At 52.8% G+C, this 16,719-nt stretch overlaps 1 protein-coding gene across 6 annotated transcripts in view; it reads right to left on the bottom strand.

Moving 5' to 3' along the window:
• The window catches only part of AK8 (adenylate kinase 8), a 132,400-nt gene that overhangs the window by 100,413 nt on the left and 15,268 nt on the right, over window positions 1-16,719 (bottom strand). For all 6 annotated transcript variants that reach the window (XM_055400002.2, XM_055400001.2, XM_055399999.2 and 3 more), the window contains one exon: window positions 10,338-10,406. In XM_055400002.2, the coding sequence (XP_055255977.2) occupies window positions 10,338-10,406 (69 nt within the window). The remainder of the gene's footprint in view (window positions 1-10,337; window positions 10,407-16,719) is intronic.

The raw sequence follows: 16,719 nt of genomic DNA, 5'->3' as shown, positions 1-16,719 counted from the left end.
TTTGCTGTACACCCAAAACTAATACAACATTGTAAATCAACTGTACTCCAATTAAAAAACAAAAACCAAATTGGTACCATGACTCAAAAAAAAAAAAAAAAAAGACAAAGGTTTCTCTAAGTATAAACTAATCTTCTGAAGGACATGCTCTCCAGAGAATATCAACATCTCTTCAGGAGGGGAGCCAGGTGGCTGGGGGACAGGAGTTTGCGGAGGACTGGGAACATTTTGAATTTTGAACCATGTGAACATTCTGCAGTGAAGAAATAAATTCGTTTGTTTTTGAAAAGCAACTCCTCCAGAAACAATATGAAGAAAGGATTAGGAAGAAACCCTGGTAGCTGCGGGAGATGGATTAGGGGCCAAAGAGGGAAAGGGTTTTTTAGTAATCCAAAGGAATAGTGGAGGGGGACTTCCCTAGTGGTCCAGTGGCTAAGACTCTGGGCTCCCAATGCAGGGGGCCTGGGTTCCATCCCTGGTCAGGGAACTAGTTTCCACATGCTGCAACGAAGAGTGGGCACAATCAAAGACATAAACACATTAAAAAAAAAAAAAACAACAACAGTGGCGGCAAACAGTGACTATGGAGGTGAAGGTGAGCTTTGGAATCTCCCTGGTGTGGAGCCTCCGCCAGACTTCCTGAACCCCCGGCCTCACTTCTTGGCTCCCCTGGCCCTACAGACATGGTCTCAAGCACCAGGCACTCTTGGACTCCAAAAACTCGGCTGCCCCTAAAGAAAAGGCAATGGGTCGCTGACATGTAGCGCCCACGTGCTTTCGATAATTCCAATACAAAGCACTAATTTCTCTTTCTTTATTTAATGTATTTGGTGGTCACTTCAAAGAGTGTTGCATTAGACTGGAAAAAAAAAAAGGGAAAAAGGCAACATTAACAGAGAACCCTGGCGGGTTGTGATTGCGTCTTTTTCCCTGAACACAGCTCCCTGCCTCCTCTCTGTGCTCTGAATTACCCATCCAGTCCCTGCGTAGCTAAATAATAATAATTACCATACAAATGAATATGCATATGTGTCATTTTTCTCCCTAAAAGCAGGAACGCCTGTTTATTTTGGATGAGGGTTCGTTGTGTTTCTCAACAAACAGAGCATATAATTAGGCGCCTCACCTCTTCCTCTTGAAATTCCGTCTCCACTGGGAAGAGATGAAAAAGGTACTGGATGCCCGTGGAAGCTCAGAAGAAATTTTAAAGCAAATTAAAGGAGATATTTCTTTACTCAGCAGGTAACAATGGCCTGGACATGATCGGAATCAGAATGTCAGCCTAGAAGGAGCTCCAGAGCACAAGTCTGAGCCCAGTGGAGACACAGAGGTGGAGGAAGGTGAGGGGCTCGCTGGAGAGACACAGCCGAGTGATGATCAGACAAGAACAGAGGGGCCAGAAACATCTTGGTTCTGGGGCTGACTGTGGGGCCTCTGGGCAAGACCCTGAAAGCCTTAAGACGCTGCACCCCTAAAACATGGACAACGACAGCCCCGCCTCTACTGGGCTGCTGCACAGATTAGAGATCACGAATGTGGCCCTCAGTCCTGGACCCCCAGTCCGTGGTCACCATCAATAGTGTGATAATCACAGCCTCTCTGCATCGTGTCCTCATGGTGAGGTGCAGGGAACGAGGCGCCACACCGGCCTCCCAAGCCTTTGTTTGGAGTCCAGACAACTGCCACCATCACCAAAACAGCAATGGTAATGATAATTATCTTCCACTATCACATCTTTTTGCCTTTTCATACTGTTCGTGGGGTTCTCACTGCAACAGCTGGATGGATTTGCCATTCCCTCCTCCAGTGGGCCACTTTTTGTCAGAACTCCTCACTATGACCTGTCTGTCCTGGGTAGCCCTGCAAGGCGTGGCTCAGAGATTCACTGAGTTACATAAGCCCCTTTGCCACGACAAGGCTGTGATCCTGAATATTCATTTGAAGGACTGAGGCTGAAGCTGAAGCTCCAATACTTTGGCCACCTGATGCGAAGAGCTGACTTCCTGGAAAAGACCCTGATGCTGAGAAAGACTGCAGGCAAAAGGAGAAGGGGGTGGCAGAGGATGAGATGGTTAGATAGCATTACCGACTGAACGGACATGAATCTGAGCAAGCTCAGGGAGACACTGAAGGAACAGGGAAGCCTGGCATGCTGCAGTCCACGGGGTCGCAAAGAGTGGGGCAAGACTTAGCAACTGAACAACAGCAACGATAATTAACATGAAAATAGTTTTAATTCAACCAAGTGTTCAACATAATGCACAACAGAGTTGTACAGTACAACATAAACAGTAGTGGTATCACTTATGATGTGATTAATTAATATTCGTAAGTGTTCTGACCACTTTGATAACGATGTAGCTGCTGGTGAGGACTTGAGATGCCTGGTCTCATGCTTTCAAGCTGCAGCTGTGCAGCCAGCCTTGCATAAGCTCAAGAAAGGCTTATAGGAGTGAAATGTGTGTTTAGAGACTATTCTAGATCACCAAGGACAAATGGGATGCCCAGCTAAAATCACAGAGTGTCGTCGTGTTTTCCCCAGAAACAATGACTCAGTAACTTACAGAGATCAAAAGAACTTTTACATAGACAATCATATGATTGTCTGGCTCCTGTGTCTGCATTGTGGCTGGATCTTTGTGTCATGGGTTCCAGGGGGTTTGACTCACCAGTGAGACTCACCCAACCATCCAACTCCCCGATTCCATGCCTCTGAACTCTAGGCTGAACGCTTACACCCTGGAAATTGTCACTTAGATAAATAACTTTCACAAATTAAGACTGTTTTGAATGTTTTGAGATTGGGAAGGATGGCGTCTCTGGGGGTCACTCAGCGTCCATATGCCCAGCTTTCACATCAGTCAGTTCAAGGTCATCGACAACATGACAGTGGTTGCTCCCTTTTCTCCCTTCCTCCCAGCACACCTCCATCCCGCCCTTGGCCTCCTGCACAGCTCAGGGGTCTGGGCTGGGGAGGGTCCCCCAGGGACCTCTCTCCTTTCTCCTAGACACACCTCTCTGCTGGGTATCTGCCGGGCCCTCTTTCTGGAAGCGTGTCCTCCCAGGCACCCATCTCTAACTAACATCCCAAATGCACGTCTCATCTGGTTTGCCATCTGTCTCCCCGCAGCTAGAATCTGTGCTCCTTGAGAGCAGGCGTTTAACTCCTTTGCTAACCGTCTTGGCGTTTGGCGCACACGGGAATAAATGGATGAGCGAACAGTGCCTGCAGGAAGCTCTGGCCTCCAGCCGCGGGGCCGAGTCCACCGGGACTTCAGCTCGGCGGGGTGTGACTGTGGCAGGAGCCGAAGGCGTGCGCCCCGCCCACGCGTTTGTGGCCGCAGCCAGTCAGGCAGACATTCTGCTGCCAGGAGCTTTTGGCACGTGGAATTTGCTGACCGGCCACAGTGTCCAGATGTGCTTTTATTTGTTTTGGTCACACTGCATGGTATATAGGATCCTAGTATATAGGACCAGGCATCGAACTCAAGCACCCTGGAATGCTCTCATGCATTGGAAACATGGAGATTAACCACAGGGCCACCAGGCAAGTCCCCCAACTAGGCTTTTAAATATAGCGCTGATGAATGTAAATTGGTGCAACCACTAAGGAAAACAGTATGGAGGTTTCTCAAAAAAACTAAAAATAGAAATACCATGTGACCCAGTATTTCCACTCCTGGATATACATCCAAAAGAAGCCCAAAACATTAATTTGAAAAGATGCATACACCCTTTATCCAGTCATCTGTTGAGGGACGCTTAGCTTGTTTACCGTCTTTGCGATTATTTACGATTGCAAAGACGGTAAACAAGCTAAGCGTCCCTCAACAGATGACTGGATAAAGAAGATATGGAGCGTGTTTACAATGGAACAACACTCAGCCATAACAAGAAAGAAAGCTGCAGCAACACGAATGGCTTGGAGGGCATTATGCTAAGTGAAATAAGTCAGACAGAGAAAGACAAATTCTGTGTTATATCACTGCTGCTGCTGTTGCTGCTAAGTCGCTTAGTCGTGTCCGACTCTGTGCGACCCCACAGACGGCAGCCCACCAGGCTCCTCTGTCCATGGGATTTTCCAGGCAAGAGCACTGGAGTGGGGTGCCACTGCCTTCTCCGTGATATCACTTATATGTGGAGTCTAAAAAATACAACAAACCACTGAAGGTAACGACGAAGAAACTGAGAACAAACTGGCGGTTCGCACTGGGAAGAGAGGAGGGGCGAGGACAGGCGGGGCAGGGGACAGGGAGGCGCAGACAAACTGCACAGCGTCGTCAGTCAGTCAGTCAGTTCGGTCGCTCAGTCGTGTCCGACTCTTTGCGACCCCATGAACCACACACCAGGCCTCCCTGTCCGTCACCAACTCCCAGAGTCCACCCAAACCCATGTCCATGGAGTCGGTGATGCCATCCAACCATCTCATCCTCTGTCATCCCCTTCTGCTCCTGCCCTCAGTCTTTCCTAGCATCAGGGTCTTTTCCAGTGAGTCAGCTCTTCTCATCAGGTGGCCAAAGTATCGGAGTTTCAGCTTCAGCATCAGTCCTTCCAATGAATATTCAGGATGGAGTTCCTTTAGGATGGACTGGTTGGATCTCCTTGAAGTCCAAGGGACTCTCAAGAGTCTTCTCCAACACCACAGTTCAAAAGCATCAATTCTTCGGCGATCAGCTTTCTTCACAGTCCAACTCTCACATCCATACATGACCACGGGAAAAACCATAGCCTTGACTAGACGGACCTTTGTTGGCAAAGTAATGTCTCTGCTTTTTAATATGCTGTCTATGTTAGTCATAATTTTCCTTCCAAGGAGTACGCGTCTTTTACTTTCATGGCTGCAATTACCATCTGCAGTGATTTTGGAGCCCAGAAAAATAAAGTCAGCCACTGTTTCCACTGTTTCCCCATCTATTTGCCATGAAGTGATGGGACCAGATGCCATGATCCTAGTTTTCTGAATGTTGAGCTTTAAGCCAACTTTTTCACTTTCATCAAGAGGCTCTTTAGTTCTTCTTCACTTTCTGCCATAAGGGTGGTATCATTTGCACAGCTGAGGTTATTGATATTTCTCCCGGCAATCTTGATTCCAGCTTGTGCTTCCCCCAGGCCAGCGTTTCTCATGATGTACTCTGCATATAAGTTAAATAAGTAGGGTGACAATATACAACCTTGACATACTCCTTTGCCCATTTGGAACCAGTCTGTTATTCCATGTCCAGTTCTAACTGTTGCTTCCTGACCTGCATATAGGTTTCTCAAGAGGCCAGTCAGGTGTTCTGTATTCCCATCTCTTTCAGAATTTTCCAGTTTATTGTGATCCACACAGTCAAAGGCTTTGGCATAGTCAATAAAGCAGAAATAGACGTTTTTCTGGAACTCTTTCGCTTTTTTGATGATTTAGCACATGTTGGCAATTTGATCTCTGGTTCCTCTGCCTTTTCTAAAACCAGCTTGAACATCTGGAAGTTCACGGTTCACGTACTGCTGAAGCCTAGCTTGGAGACTTTTGAGCATTAGGGAATATCACAAATACTTCATAAAAACTATAAATGGGGTATAACTTTTAAAAATTGTGAATCACTCTACTGTACACCTGTAACATATATTATATAAACCATACTCCAATTGGAAAAAAACAAAACACAGCTTCCACCCTGCTGAGGGTTCCGGTCTGGGTGACTTGAGAGCACTAATTTCACGAGTGACACTGACCTGCTTGGTCAAGGTCTTGGGACAAGTGGTGTTGGTGAAGAGGAGAAACAGCCCAGTTCTAAAGAGAGGGAGAAAGGCAGACACAAGTGCTTCCAGCCTGGGGTCTACAAGACCAGACTCTTATTCCACTCTGCAACTCACAGCAATTATGGATCAAGCCTTTGAGCATTTTGCACAAGAAAGCCCCGGCCAGTTTCCAGTCATTTAGGGTGCTCCACCCTCCCCTTTGTTCCTCCCCAGATTATCTCAGAATTCCCAGATAAGAGGGTGATCCATGGGTGGGTAGTTTCAGGAAGAGTTGAGCCAAGGCTGGTTGAACTAAGGCAGTGGTGGGGGGTGAGGGGAGGCTGTACTCCCAGCCTCGTCCTGCCTGCCGTCCCCTCTGACCAAGGTGGCCCCTCCACAGGCTGCCCTGTCCCCATCTCAAGAGCGTTCAGTGACAAGTCAACTCCCCTGGGCCCGTGTTGTGGCCTCATCACAAGCCTTCTCGGTCAACCTTGCTTTGGTCACGGGAGACTCTGTCTCCAGTGGCAGGTGGTGAGCCTGGGACCCAGGGGAGCACCGAGCTCATGGGGGACTGAGGAGGAAGATGTGCTGGGGAAGGGGGTAGGGTCCCAGCGGGAAGGACAGTGCAGTCTCTGTGGTGGGCGCTCAACTAGAGTGGGCCGAATCAAGCCAGGGGACTTGGGAGCCGGGTCACAATGAGGGAACTTGGTTACCATGAAAGTCTATGGTTAAGCGGCCTTTCTCCTAATATTACTGAAAGGTGGAAGTTTGCTTTTTACTTAGAACAGAAGAGACAGAGCAGAAGTGTTTTTATCATCATGTGAAAGTACCAGTTAGGACACAGATTGGCAAACTACAGCCTGCTGCCTGTTTTTATAAATAAAGTTTTATTGGAACAAACCATGCCCTTTTATTTGTATATCATGTATGGCTGCTTTCACATGACATCAGAGTTGAGTAACTGCAACAGAGACTATATGGTCTGCAAAGGCTAAAGTATTTACTCTCTGGCCTGTGTCTCCCCCTGATGTAGACTGGCCTCCGAGCTCTGGGCACCTGCCTATTCCTGGGTGGCAGAAGACCACCCACTCACAGGGAGCAGTGTGACGTCAGTGGAAATCCGTCTGTTCAGAGCAGACTTTGAAACTCAAACTGCAGTTACCTTGCGGCTCTCTCATGATTCAGACCCACAAGGCCGGGGCCCATGCAGAGCGAGGCTGTGGAAACTGCCACTCCATCACCAGTGCCTGGGGACGCGCCCCGGTGTCTCACCAGATGTGGGCCTCGCCATCATTCAAGAAAGTGTGTGCACATGTGTGCATGTGTGTGCATAAGTGCATGCAGACATCTTTCAAACGTACATGCACATATTTTAAAAAGCACACAAGTTCTGGTTCTGGGCAAGAAGGAGAAAACCGTCCCCACCCTGTCACCTCCATTGACAGCAGCTATAACGCACGGATGAAGCGCAAGGGGGCGCTCCTTGAGGACTCAGGAAGTATATCGTAATAGGGGAACTGGGGAAGAAGACCAGATTGCAAGGTCCCACAAAACCAGTACCCCTGGCCTGGTCTCTCCAGGCAGCCTGAAACCTGAGTTGAGCCCTAGGGAGGAACAGAGACGGGCCGGGAGCCCCTCTTTCCAGCTTGAGCAATACGAAAGGGGACTCCTGACGTGCAGAGAGTAGGGGAACCTCCCCATGCTTTCCTCTTTTCTGCTTCTTTGCACTCCTGCCTTGAGGCCTTCCTGCTATAGTCACAGTGACAAGGGGGCTGCAGGGGCCTCAAACTCCGTAGGCGCAGGGGCCCCCTCCTCTCCAGGCCCCAGAGAACACAGCAAAGCCCCACGAGTCTTTCCTTTTGCTGTCCTCCTACCACTTGGCTCTGGTCGCAAGTGTAGTCCCAGGAAAACTGTGACAGAGCCAGGTAGATCAAGGCCCAGCTTTCTGAGCGAGAAGCCAAATAAAGGCAAACCAGGGAACAAGAGGTCACCAGGAAGACGGCAGAGGGGGCGCACAGCGAAGCGATGAGATGGTCGTTTACGGACTCCTGGACACTTCTGAGCTGCGCACACACAGGTCTGACACCAGCCTCCCAGCCTCCCTGAGAAATCAGCCACAGCACAGACCAGTGCCCAGGCCCCTCCAAGCAGCATCCACACGGCATAGAGCAGGAGAGACCCGCACAACACCCCAAAGGCTTGAGAGCTGAGGTGGAACCCACGACCCAGAGAAGGTGGCTACCAGTTGTGAGCGGAGCCCAGCTGGGCCAGTCATTCACTAAGACAAAAACATCAACGCTTGCCGTGGAATTCAAGCAGCACTCAGAGCCTCAGAGCAATATTGTGAACATTCAGGATACAAAACTCCCTTGTCCTTAGCTCAGTGGTAAAGAATCTTGTCTGCTAATACAGGAGACACAGGTTCGACCCCTGGTCCAGAAGGATCCCACATGCCACGGGGCAGCTGGGTCTGGGAGCCGAAACCACAAAGTGGTTCTGTGTCTGTTCGCAGGACAGCAGAAGTCACCACAGTGAGAAGGCCATGCACTGCAGCTGGAGGGTGGCCTCCACTTGCTGCAAGTAGAGAAAAGCCCACGAAGCAGCAAGGACCCAGCCCAGCCATAAATAAATAAACAAAGAATTTTAAAAATTACTAAGCACAGGGAGAACCAGGAAAATTTCCTCTCACGTGGGAAAAGATATCAGACACCACTACCAACACGATGCCGGTGTTAGAATTATCAGACAAGACACGAAAGCAGCTATTATTAAAACAACCGCCAACGACAGAGCTCCAAGTACATCAACCGACACATCGCAAGTCTCAGCCAAGACACAGAAGGAAGAGAGAAGAACCAACTGGAGTTTTCAGAACTGAAAAATACAACAATCAAAATTTAAAACTCAGTGGATGAGCTCAACAGTAGAATTCAAATGAGACAGAAGAGATTTAATGAGCCCAAAGCTGCTGCTGCTGCTGCTGCTAGGTCGCTGCAGTCGTGTCCGACTCTATGTGACCCCACAGACGGCAGCCCACCAGGCTCCGCCATCCCTGGGATTCTCCAGGCAAGAACACTGGAGTGGGTTGCCATTTCCTTCTCCGAGCCCGAAGCTAGTTCTATACAAATGATGAAATCTTATCAACAGAGAGGAAAAAAAGAATAGAGCTTTAGTGAGGGAACATGAGGTACACCGACAGCCTGACCTGACCTTCATGCCACTGGGGTCTCGGAAGGAGCCAGGAGAAAGAGAACGGTGTGGAAAATTATGTGAAGAAAACACGGCTGGAAGCGTCCCAAAACTGAAGAAGACAGTCCTCCAAAGTCCACACCCAGACAGGCCAAAGGTAAACTTCTGAAAGGTAAAGACAACGGTCTTGAAAGCAGCCAGACAGAAAGGATGCGTTATTTATAAGAGTTCTAATGACCATAGATTTTCACCAGAGACCACGGTGCTAAAACAGAACATTTATAAAGCGCTGAAAGAAAAAATGGTCAATCTAAGATTCTGAATCTAGAAAAAAATATCCTTCAGGGATGAAGGCAAAATAAAGACATTCTCAGGACCTCGCTGGTGGTCCAGTGGTTAAGACTCCATGCTTCCACAGCAGGGGGCCGGGAACTAAAATTCCACGTGCTGTGGGGCTCAGTCAAAAAATATAAAATAAATTTTAAGAAATAAATAAAGACATTCTCAGATGAAAGAAAAGCAAGTAGGGTATGCTACACTACTCTAGAAGAATTGCTCAAAGAAGTTTTTCAGACAGAAAGGGACACGTGGAGCACCAGGGATGGAGAACAAGAGAGACAGTAAATACCTGGATAAACACAGCACATGATTCTCTTGAGTTTTTAGAACATGTTTGATGACTGAGAGCAAAACTGGTAACAGCGGCCTGATGGGCTCCTGGCGCACATGGATGCAGCACGCACGGCAGTTACACTGAGAGGGGCGAGACCTACACTGCATGTGTAAACCCGACTCGAGACAGACCGGAAGTCCAAGTCTGTACGCTGTAATCACTAGGTCATTCACTTAAAAAGAGAGAGAGAGATAGTAAAAAAAAAAAAAAAAGCAAGAAATTAAAATGGAATACTAAAAAGAAATTCCAACAACTGATAAATTGGACGAAGATGAAACATTATTTCTTTTTATGAATCACAAGGTCACAATCCCTCGGCCCCCGCCCACCTGCCCACGCCCCAGAAGGCCAACCTCAGCCGAGGGCCTCACTGGGACTCCTGCCCTCTGACGTCATGGGGTCTGGTGGACAGGGCACTAGTGAGAGCTCGGGCCCCCAGCTCTGCCCCTGCCCCTGCAGGCCCAGGCCCACCCCCCGCCCTGCACAGCTTCGACCCTGGGCGGCGATCCAGCTCATCCTTACAGGGGCCTGACGGCTCCCCAGGTGCCTCCTTGTTGCTTTTCCTCCATCCATGGTGAAACCTGTGTGCAGTCTGACCGCCGGACTTCAGAACTGCACCCTTCTCTGCAGGTCATCTCTGCTCTGGGACATAAACACGTGGCCCCGACCTCCGACCCTCCTTCATCTGGTGATGGAGCCCCGCTCCCTGGAGCCCCCCGGTCCCCGCCCCCCGGCTCCACGCACGGCTTCTCACCCGCCTGATGCAGTCCTCTTCCTTCAGGCGCTCCTGCATCAGTCTGATGAGCAGCATGTTGGGTACCATCTAAAGGAAAGATGACACAGGATGAGGGCCTGCCCCCCCGTGTGGGGCTCAAAGGGACAAAGAGCTGGCAGGCCAGCGGGCTCTGCTAAGGCCCTGACCAGGGTCCTGTGGCCTTCGTGAAGTCCAGGGCCAACCTGTGGCCCCAGGGTGGTCCAGACTCCTTGACAGCCCCCCTACCCCACGCATGCGCATCCACCTCCACTCACTGGCTTCTCTGGCGCCCCGCCCCCACCCAGATGTTCTCCCCCATCCCCACCTGGGTGACTCCAGGCTCCCCAAGTGCCACTGCCTGCAGGCAGCCCTCCCTGACTCTTCCCCGGGCTGGGCTGGGGGCTGCCATGATCCTCCACGGCAAACTGTTACTGTGCTAACCATGCAGCCTTCCAGGGGCCTGCGCACACATATGTCTCCCCAGAGAGCTTCAGAGTTCCTGGACGAAGGGGATTGAGTCTTCCTCTCTTTGGTCGCTAGACACTGATGTACAGGAGGGAGCCAGTCCTGCTCATGTCTTCCCATCTCCACGTCCCGTAAAGTGGGCCCTAGTGTTCCGCGGTGTTTGTCCCACGGAGATGGGCCAACGCTGGAAAGGACTTTCTACCCCAGAGAGCTGGCTGTGAGGTACTAACCAGCACCCCTTCCCTCCTGCACCAACACAGCGTCAGGGGCGGAGGAAGCCCTGCTGACTGATGACCTAACGACACGTCATGTTCCTTAATCCACTCAGTAAGTAGTGAACCTGCGGGCGGCTTCTGCTGAGTGTGTGCTGGGTGCCAGGCGGTGGCAGTCCACGTTTGTAGCTCCGTGCAGTCGGTACTGTTTTCATCCTCCTTTTATGGTCAGGGAGGTTGGGCATCAGAGAGGTTAGGTCATCTCCCTAGGGCTACACAGCCAGGTAGGAGCAGTGGTGGGACCTGAACCCGACCAGGCCAGGCTCGGGAACGATGGACCAGTGCAGGTGGGCGGGGGCTCCTCAGGGTGATGCTCAGAGTGGCCCTTCTGTTTCCTCTCTTCTCAGCAGCCTCTCTCTTGGACCAGAACTGACATCCCATTTTCACAACAAGGTCTGTTCTTTCTAACAAAACCTCAAAAGACCCAGAGCCGATGCCCATGGAAAACTCACTCCCAGGTGTCCCCATGATCCCCGGTCACTAAAAGCTGGTGCTTCTCCCCAAACACTGGGCCAGCCCCAGGCCATACCTCCCAAGCTACCTCTGGGAGGGGCTGGACTTCTGCCAGGTGCAGAGGAGGGTCCTTGGGCCCGGGGCCGAGCAGGTGTGCGTTGGGTATGCACAGAGGCGCCCAGCTGTGGGGCGAGGGGCAGAGGAAATCTATCTTCCATTCCCTTTGCCAAGCCGGGGATCTGGGAGGGACAGTGGGGAACAGCACCTTGCCCTGATTGGTGAATGGGGGCCCTGGCGACATTTTAGTGATGCTGGAGAAAAGTCTGGATCTCTCATTCTAGATCCAGCATTCAGAGTGACCAGATCCTGCCTCGGGAACGCTACCAAGCCTGCCTGGAGTGCCGCAAGGACACCCAAGGGACACAGAGCTGGGACATCACAAAGCCGCTGGGACAAGTTAGGGGAATGCTTGGGGCTGCTGACTTAGATGTGGATGTTAATAAGTGTCTGTGCACGTGGAGAACACATCCACATCTCACTCTTATTAGGGCCTAGGAGCAAGGGTCGGGAAAACAGACGGCGCCCAGCCCCTCTAACTACTGATGTTTGCCAGGTTTATCTGTGCGCAGTGAACAGTTCGGTCAGTTCGCACACAAGAGTGATTCTGAGACAGCAAACGGGGTACTGTACGTGCAGAGAGGATCCGGGAGGTGACGGGACAATCCTCTCAGGGGCTTGATGTCGCCTGGATTCTCCAGGAGTGCCCTGACCTGCCATCTCCTTGAGCTGTTTGAATGGGTCCCCGACAAGAGCAGGCTGGGCTTGGGCAAATGGAGGTGGTGGTGAAGGACGCTCCGGGAACCGGCTCACAGGGGAGGGTCAGGGGCCAGAGCAGGAAGGGGGGGAAGGTCATGAGTAGTGGTCCAGGAGGTTCTCTCCAGATTCGGGAGAAGGAAGTTCCCAGGGAGAACCTTGGGGGACCGCCGGACTGGCTGGGGACTCAGATGCTCCCCATTTGGGCCTTGACCACCCACTGAGGACCCTGGCCAGCGCCTTAAAGCTTTGAGTGTCGCTTTCCGAGTCTGTAAATGAGATGCAGACAAAGTCCTTCAGCATTGCTGTGAGGATTAAGTGAGGTGGGACACGTGGCTGCTGGTATGTGTGTGGCCCCCAGTAAGGGCTCGGTGCTGTGGCAATCGTTACCCTGGGGTACACTTAATAATCCCAGGACAGAGTGAAATCGTCAGGGGTGGGAACTTTGCTTTCCACTGGGTCCAAAGCTGAGAGGATGTAAGAGCTGGAGCAGCAGCGGCCACTTTGCAGGCACAAGGGGGCATATAAGGGAAGAAAACCAGCACAAGAGGAGAGAGACACCAGGTTTCTCAGGCCCAGAATGGCTTTTCCAGGATGTTGAATTAGGAGAGGAAGAGCAGACCTTGAAAGTCATGGGGCCACCACGGCCTCTACAACGTGGACAGCAAAAGCAGGGGCAGGAGCGAGGGAGTGAATGAAGGAGCGACACACCCAGAAGAGACGGCCGGAGGCCAGCCCGCACCCAGCCCGCTTCAGCGTCTCCTCAGACACCTCTGCGTCCTTACATCTGCCCTCCGTCCTGCCCAAGCCAGCAGTTCTCAACCTGAACGCACATCACTGGCCCCGCCCAAGGGTTCTGACTCCACAGGTCTGGGGTGAGGCTGGGAATCTGCATTTTGATCAGGTTTTCAGGTGATGCTGAGGATCCTGGTCCAGGGACCACACCTGGAGAACCACTGGGTTAAACAAACTCCAGCATCCACGAGCCCCACGGTATGTGGAAGAAGTTGCTGGAGAGGGACCTGTTCTGCTGGTGCCCATGCTGCCCCAACTAGAGCCCCCCCAGGATTGGCGAGGGGAGCGGGGAGGAGCACTGCCCCTCCCCTCCATGGCTCCTATCCTTTCCTGTCCCCAGGTGTCCCTGCCGACCCCAGAAATAGCGATTTCCTCCCCACGATTCCTTCCCTTCCCTGCCATCACCCATTCAGGAGGCAGCATTCAAACAGGTTCTGGGACATGGGGGATGGGGTGGGGGGGTGCAAGCCCATCAAAGAACACGGGTTGAAAGGCGACAGGTCCGGGCGGAGCGTGGTGCACCCCACGGTCTGCGCGGCAGGGGACAGGCTGGTGACTTTGAGCGCAGCCTCTCTCGGGTGCCCCCCACTGCTCCCTGCCTTGGTGCTGTCTCGGTACCAGCTTTGATGTGTCACGTCAGCAGCGGGGGCTTCCCGGGGGCTGCTGCTCGGAGCCCTGCCAAACTGTCTTTGTGGCAATCAGGCTCCCTCCTTCCCGAGCTCTGCCACGCTCTCCCACCCTAGCCCCCAAAGTGTGGTTTTTGGGGGAGAATCAGGGACAAACTGGACGGAGCCCAGTGCAGCCTCTGATGGTCACCGAGAAGGTCAGCAGAGGTGTAGGCCCCTGGCCCTTGTCTCTCCACTCAGGGGCAACATGACAGCCAGCTGGCCAGGCCCCTTGCCATAAAGGGCAGAATCAGCTGTGTGGCTCCAGTTTGGACCTTTCTTCTCCTCCCAGTGCCCAGGCCCAGGACAGAACTGCTGGCTGGGAACCTCGTAGGTGCCGCCCCTGTCCCGACAGGGCAGCCCCCGTTGTGGCTGCTCGAGCCCTGTCTGTCCCCGGGCACCTCACTGAACATCTCAAGCCTGAGCTTCCTCCCTGGGATGACGGGAGCCTGTGTGATCTCATCACCGGGCCCCGCCCTCGGGGCCCCTGGTCTCCCCGCGTCGCCCTTGGATGGACACTTGTTCAGGAGTTGCTGGTGTCCTGATTGATGGTATGAACTTCCATCTGGAGCAGAGCGGGGAAGGGGAGAGTTGAGGGTCCTGGTCGGCCTGGCGAAACCCCTCACCTCTGAAGGGGCTGCTGCTGGGGGAGGAAAGGCCTGTACTTGGACTGGAACTCATTTAAGACTTGATCAGAGAATCCTTTAAAGACAACTCTCCTTTCAAAGTTTCTGCCGCTTCTCAGGGCTGTCAGAACAGGTTTCCATGGCAGAGACTCTCCTAGTTCTGCTTCTGAAACAGTGACAGGAGATGGGGGTGAGGTGGGGAGCAGGGGCCTGGGCTCTGAAGGGAGCGCACAGACCCTGGCACGGAAGCAGCCGACAGCCCCACAGAGGGAGGGGCCGGAAGGGAGACCTGAGAGTGGGAACGGCCAGTGAAGTTGAAAGGAGCCACGGAGACTGGTCCTCGGGCTCCTCTGCCCCGCTCCTGGGCTGTAACTTCCTCCACCGCCCCAAATCTTCCCAGAGGACCACTCCGCACCACCATCTGGAGGGGCGGGCGGGGAAGGGCCAAGCACACAGGAAGTAGCCAGGAGGCAGATGGGACGGTGGGGTGTGGTGGGGGAAGGAGACCAGACCACCCCAGAGGACTGGGAGCCAGGACGGAGGGGCGATCCTGGGAACCTTTGTAGGGGACCGCACTCTGTGTGGGCACTGGCAGGCTGAGAGCACAAGTCCCATTTGCATGTTATTAAATGGTGATGACACCTGGGGCTTGGGTGCATCAGGCTCCATCAGGCTCTTGATTTGTAAATGGGACTGAAGGGAGGAGCTAAACAGAACTGAAGTTAGGAAGAACCCAGCTTTGGCACGTTCTGGCTGGGCCAGCCTTCGGAGTGTGGGTTGTTTAGTCACACAACAAACACAGGCTGGTCTGCTCCTTATGCAAGAGTCACGTTCCAAAAGAAACCTCTATTTAGCAATCACTGCACAGTACAACGGAGAAGGCAATGGCACCCCCACTCCAGTGCTCCTGCCTGGAAAATCCCACGGACGGAGGAGCCTGGTGGGCTGCAGTCCACTAGGTCGTTGAGGGTCGGACACGACTGAGCGACTTCACTTTCACTTTCATGCATTGGAGAAGGAAATGGCAACCCACTCCAGTGTTCTTGCTTGGAGAATCCCAGGGACGGGGGAGACTGGTGGGCTGCCATCTATGGGGTCGCGCAGAGTTGGACATGACTGAAGTGACTGACCAGCAGCAGCGCTGTACAAGTAATGACTGCCGTGAGAAAAGATGGGTGGTGTGTGGGTTGGGCTCCCAGCTGACCAGACGCAGACTCCCCAGGGAGGGTGACTGACTCCAGATGCTCGGCCCCACATCCAGAGATCCAGACTAAGGGAGTCCCACGGGTGTCGGGTATGTAACCCGCTGCTCGGGTTGAGGACCTCTGGACAGGGCAGTTTTACGTTTGCAAATATGCATGCTTCCTGCAGGGGTTTCAATTAATAAAGCTTTTCTTTTTTCCCAGTAAAAATCTAAAATAATCGAGAGCAATCACATTCAGCTTCAGCTGCCAAGAAATGTCCCTTCCGCATGGAACCTCTTCACCTTCCGATCACGTCCTGTGTGATGAGAACCCAGCAGGACTTGACTCTTTCCTCCTTCTTTTCCCAAAGTCCCAGAGGGGCCAGGACCAGGATAAGGCTCTCAGGAGCCCCGACACAAGCTCACGGCGGGGCTTGAGCTTGGGTCATAGAGGTGTGGGGTTGGCACCTGGGTGGGCACCGCCCTGGGCTCCAGCTGGCCTCTCGCTGGCTCCCTCCCCAACGCCACCCTCCCCCAGGGGCCACCCGCTCGGAGCCTTGTGGTGGTGGTTGCGATGCTCATTCAGGTGGCAGGCTTGGAGACGGACCCAGAGGGAGCAGATGAGGAGCAGAGACTTGACAAAGCAGCTGAATTCAATTAACTTGGCACCGCAGAGCACCAAGGTGGCTGTGGTCCTCGTGGAGAGGAGAAGAGAGACAGCGGCCCGGGGAGGTGTTCCCAGGAGTGCCCTGGGGCAGGGGTGGGCCAGTGGCAAGAACCGCGAGACCCCCGCCTCCTGGGGGAGTTTAACCCTGCCTGGGCCCTGGAGAAACGGGTAAGTTTTCTAAGCACAACAATGTAGGGGTGTGTGTTTTTAATTTAAAGTGCCTTTATCTTCTGGGGTGTGGAAACAAAGACCTCCCGAAAGAGGAAAGCCCAGTCTACCTAGCGGCAGTCTGCTCCAGCAGGGGGCCCGGCCACCAGTGCCAGCGTCTGGCAGGCAGAGGACTGGGACGACTTTATCGGCGGCCTGAGCTGGGCGTCCTGTGCGGGTGGTTAGGGGAGTGGACTTGGCCTTCCCCAGTCACAAACCGGAAGTGGGGACAAGGA

Source organism: Moschus berezovskii, chromosome 11 (genome assembly GCF_049115385.1).
Source record: "Moschus berezovskii isolate FMDL1 chromosome 11, NW_MosBer_1.0, whole genome shotgun sequence".
In the NCBI taxonomy this organism is placed as follows: Eukaryota; Metazoa; Chordata; class Mammalia; order Artiodactyla; family Moschidae; genus Moschus; species Moschus berezovskii.
Note: the sequence above shows the minus strand (reverse complement) of the source record. Positions and strands in the feature narration are given on the sequence as shown.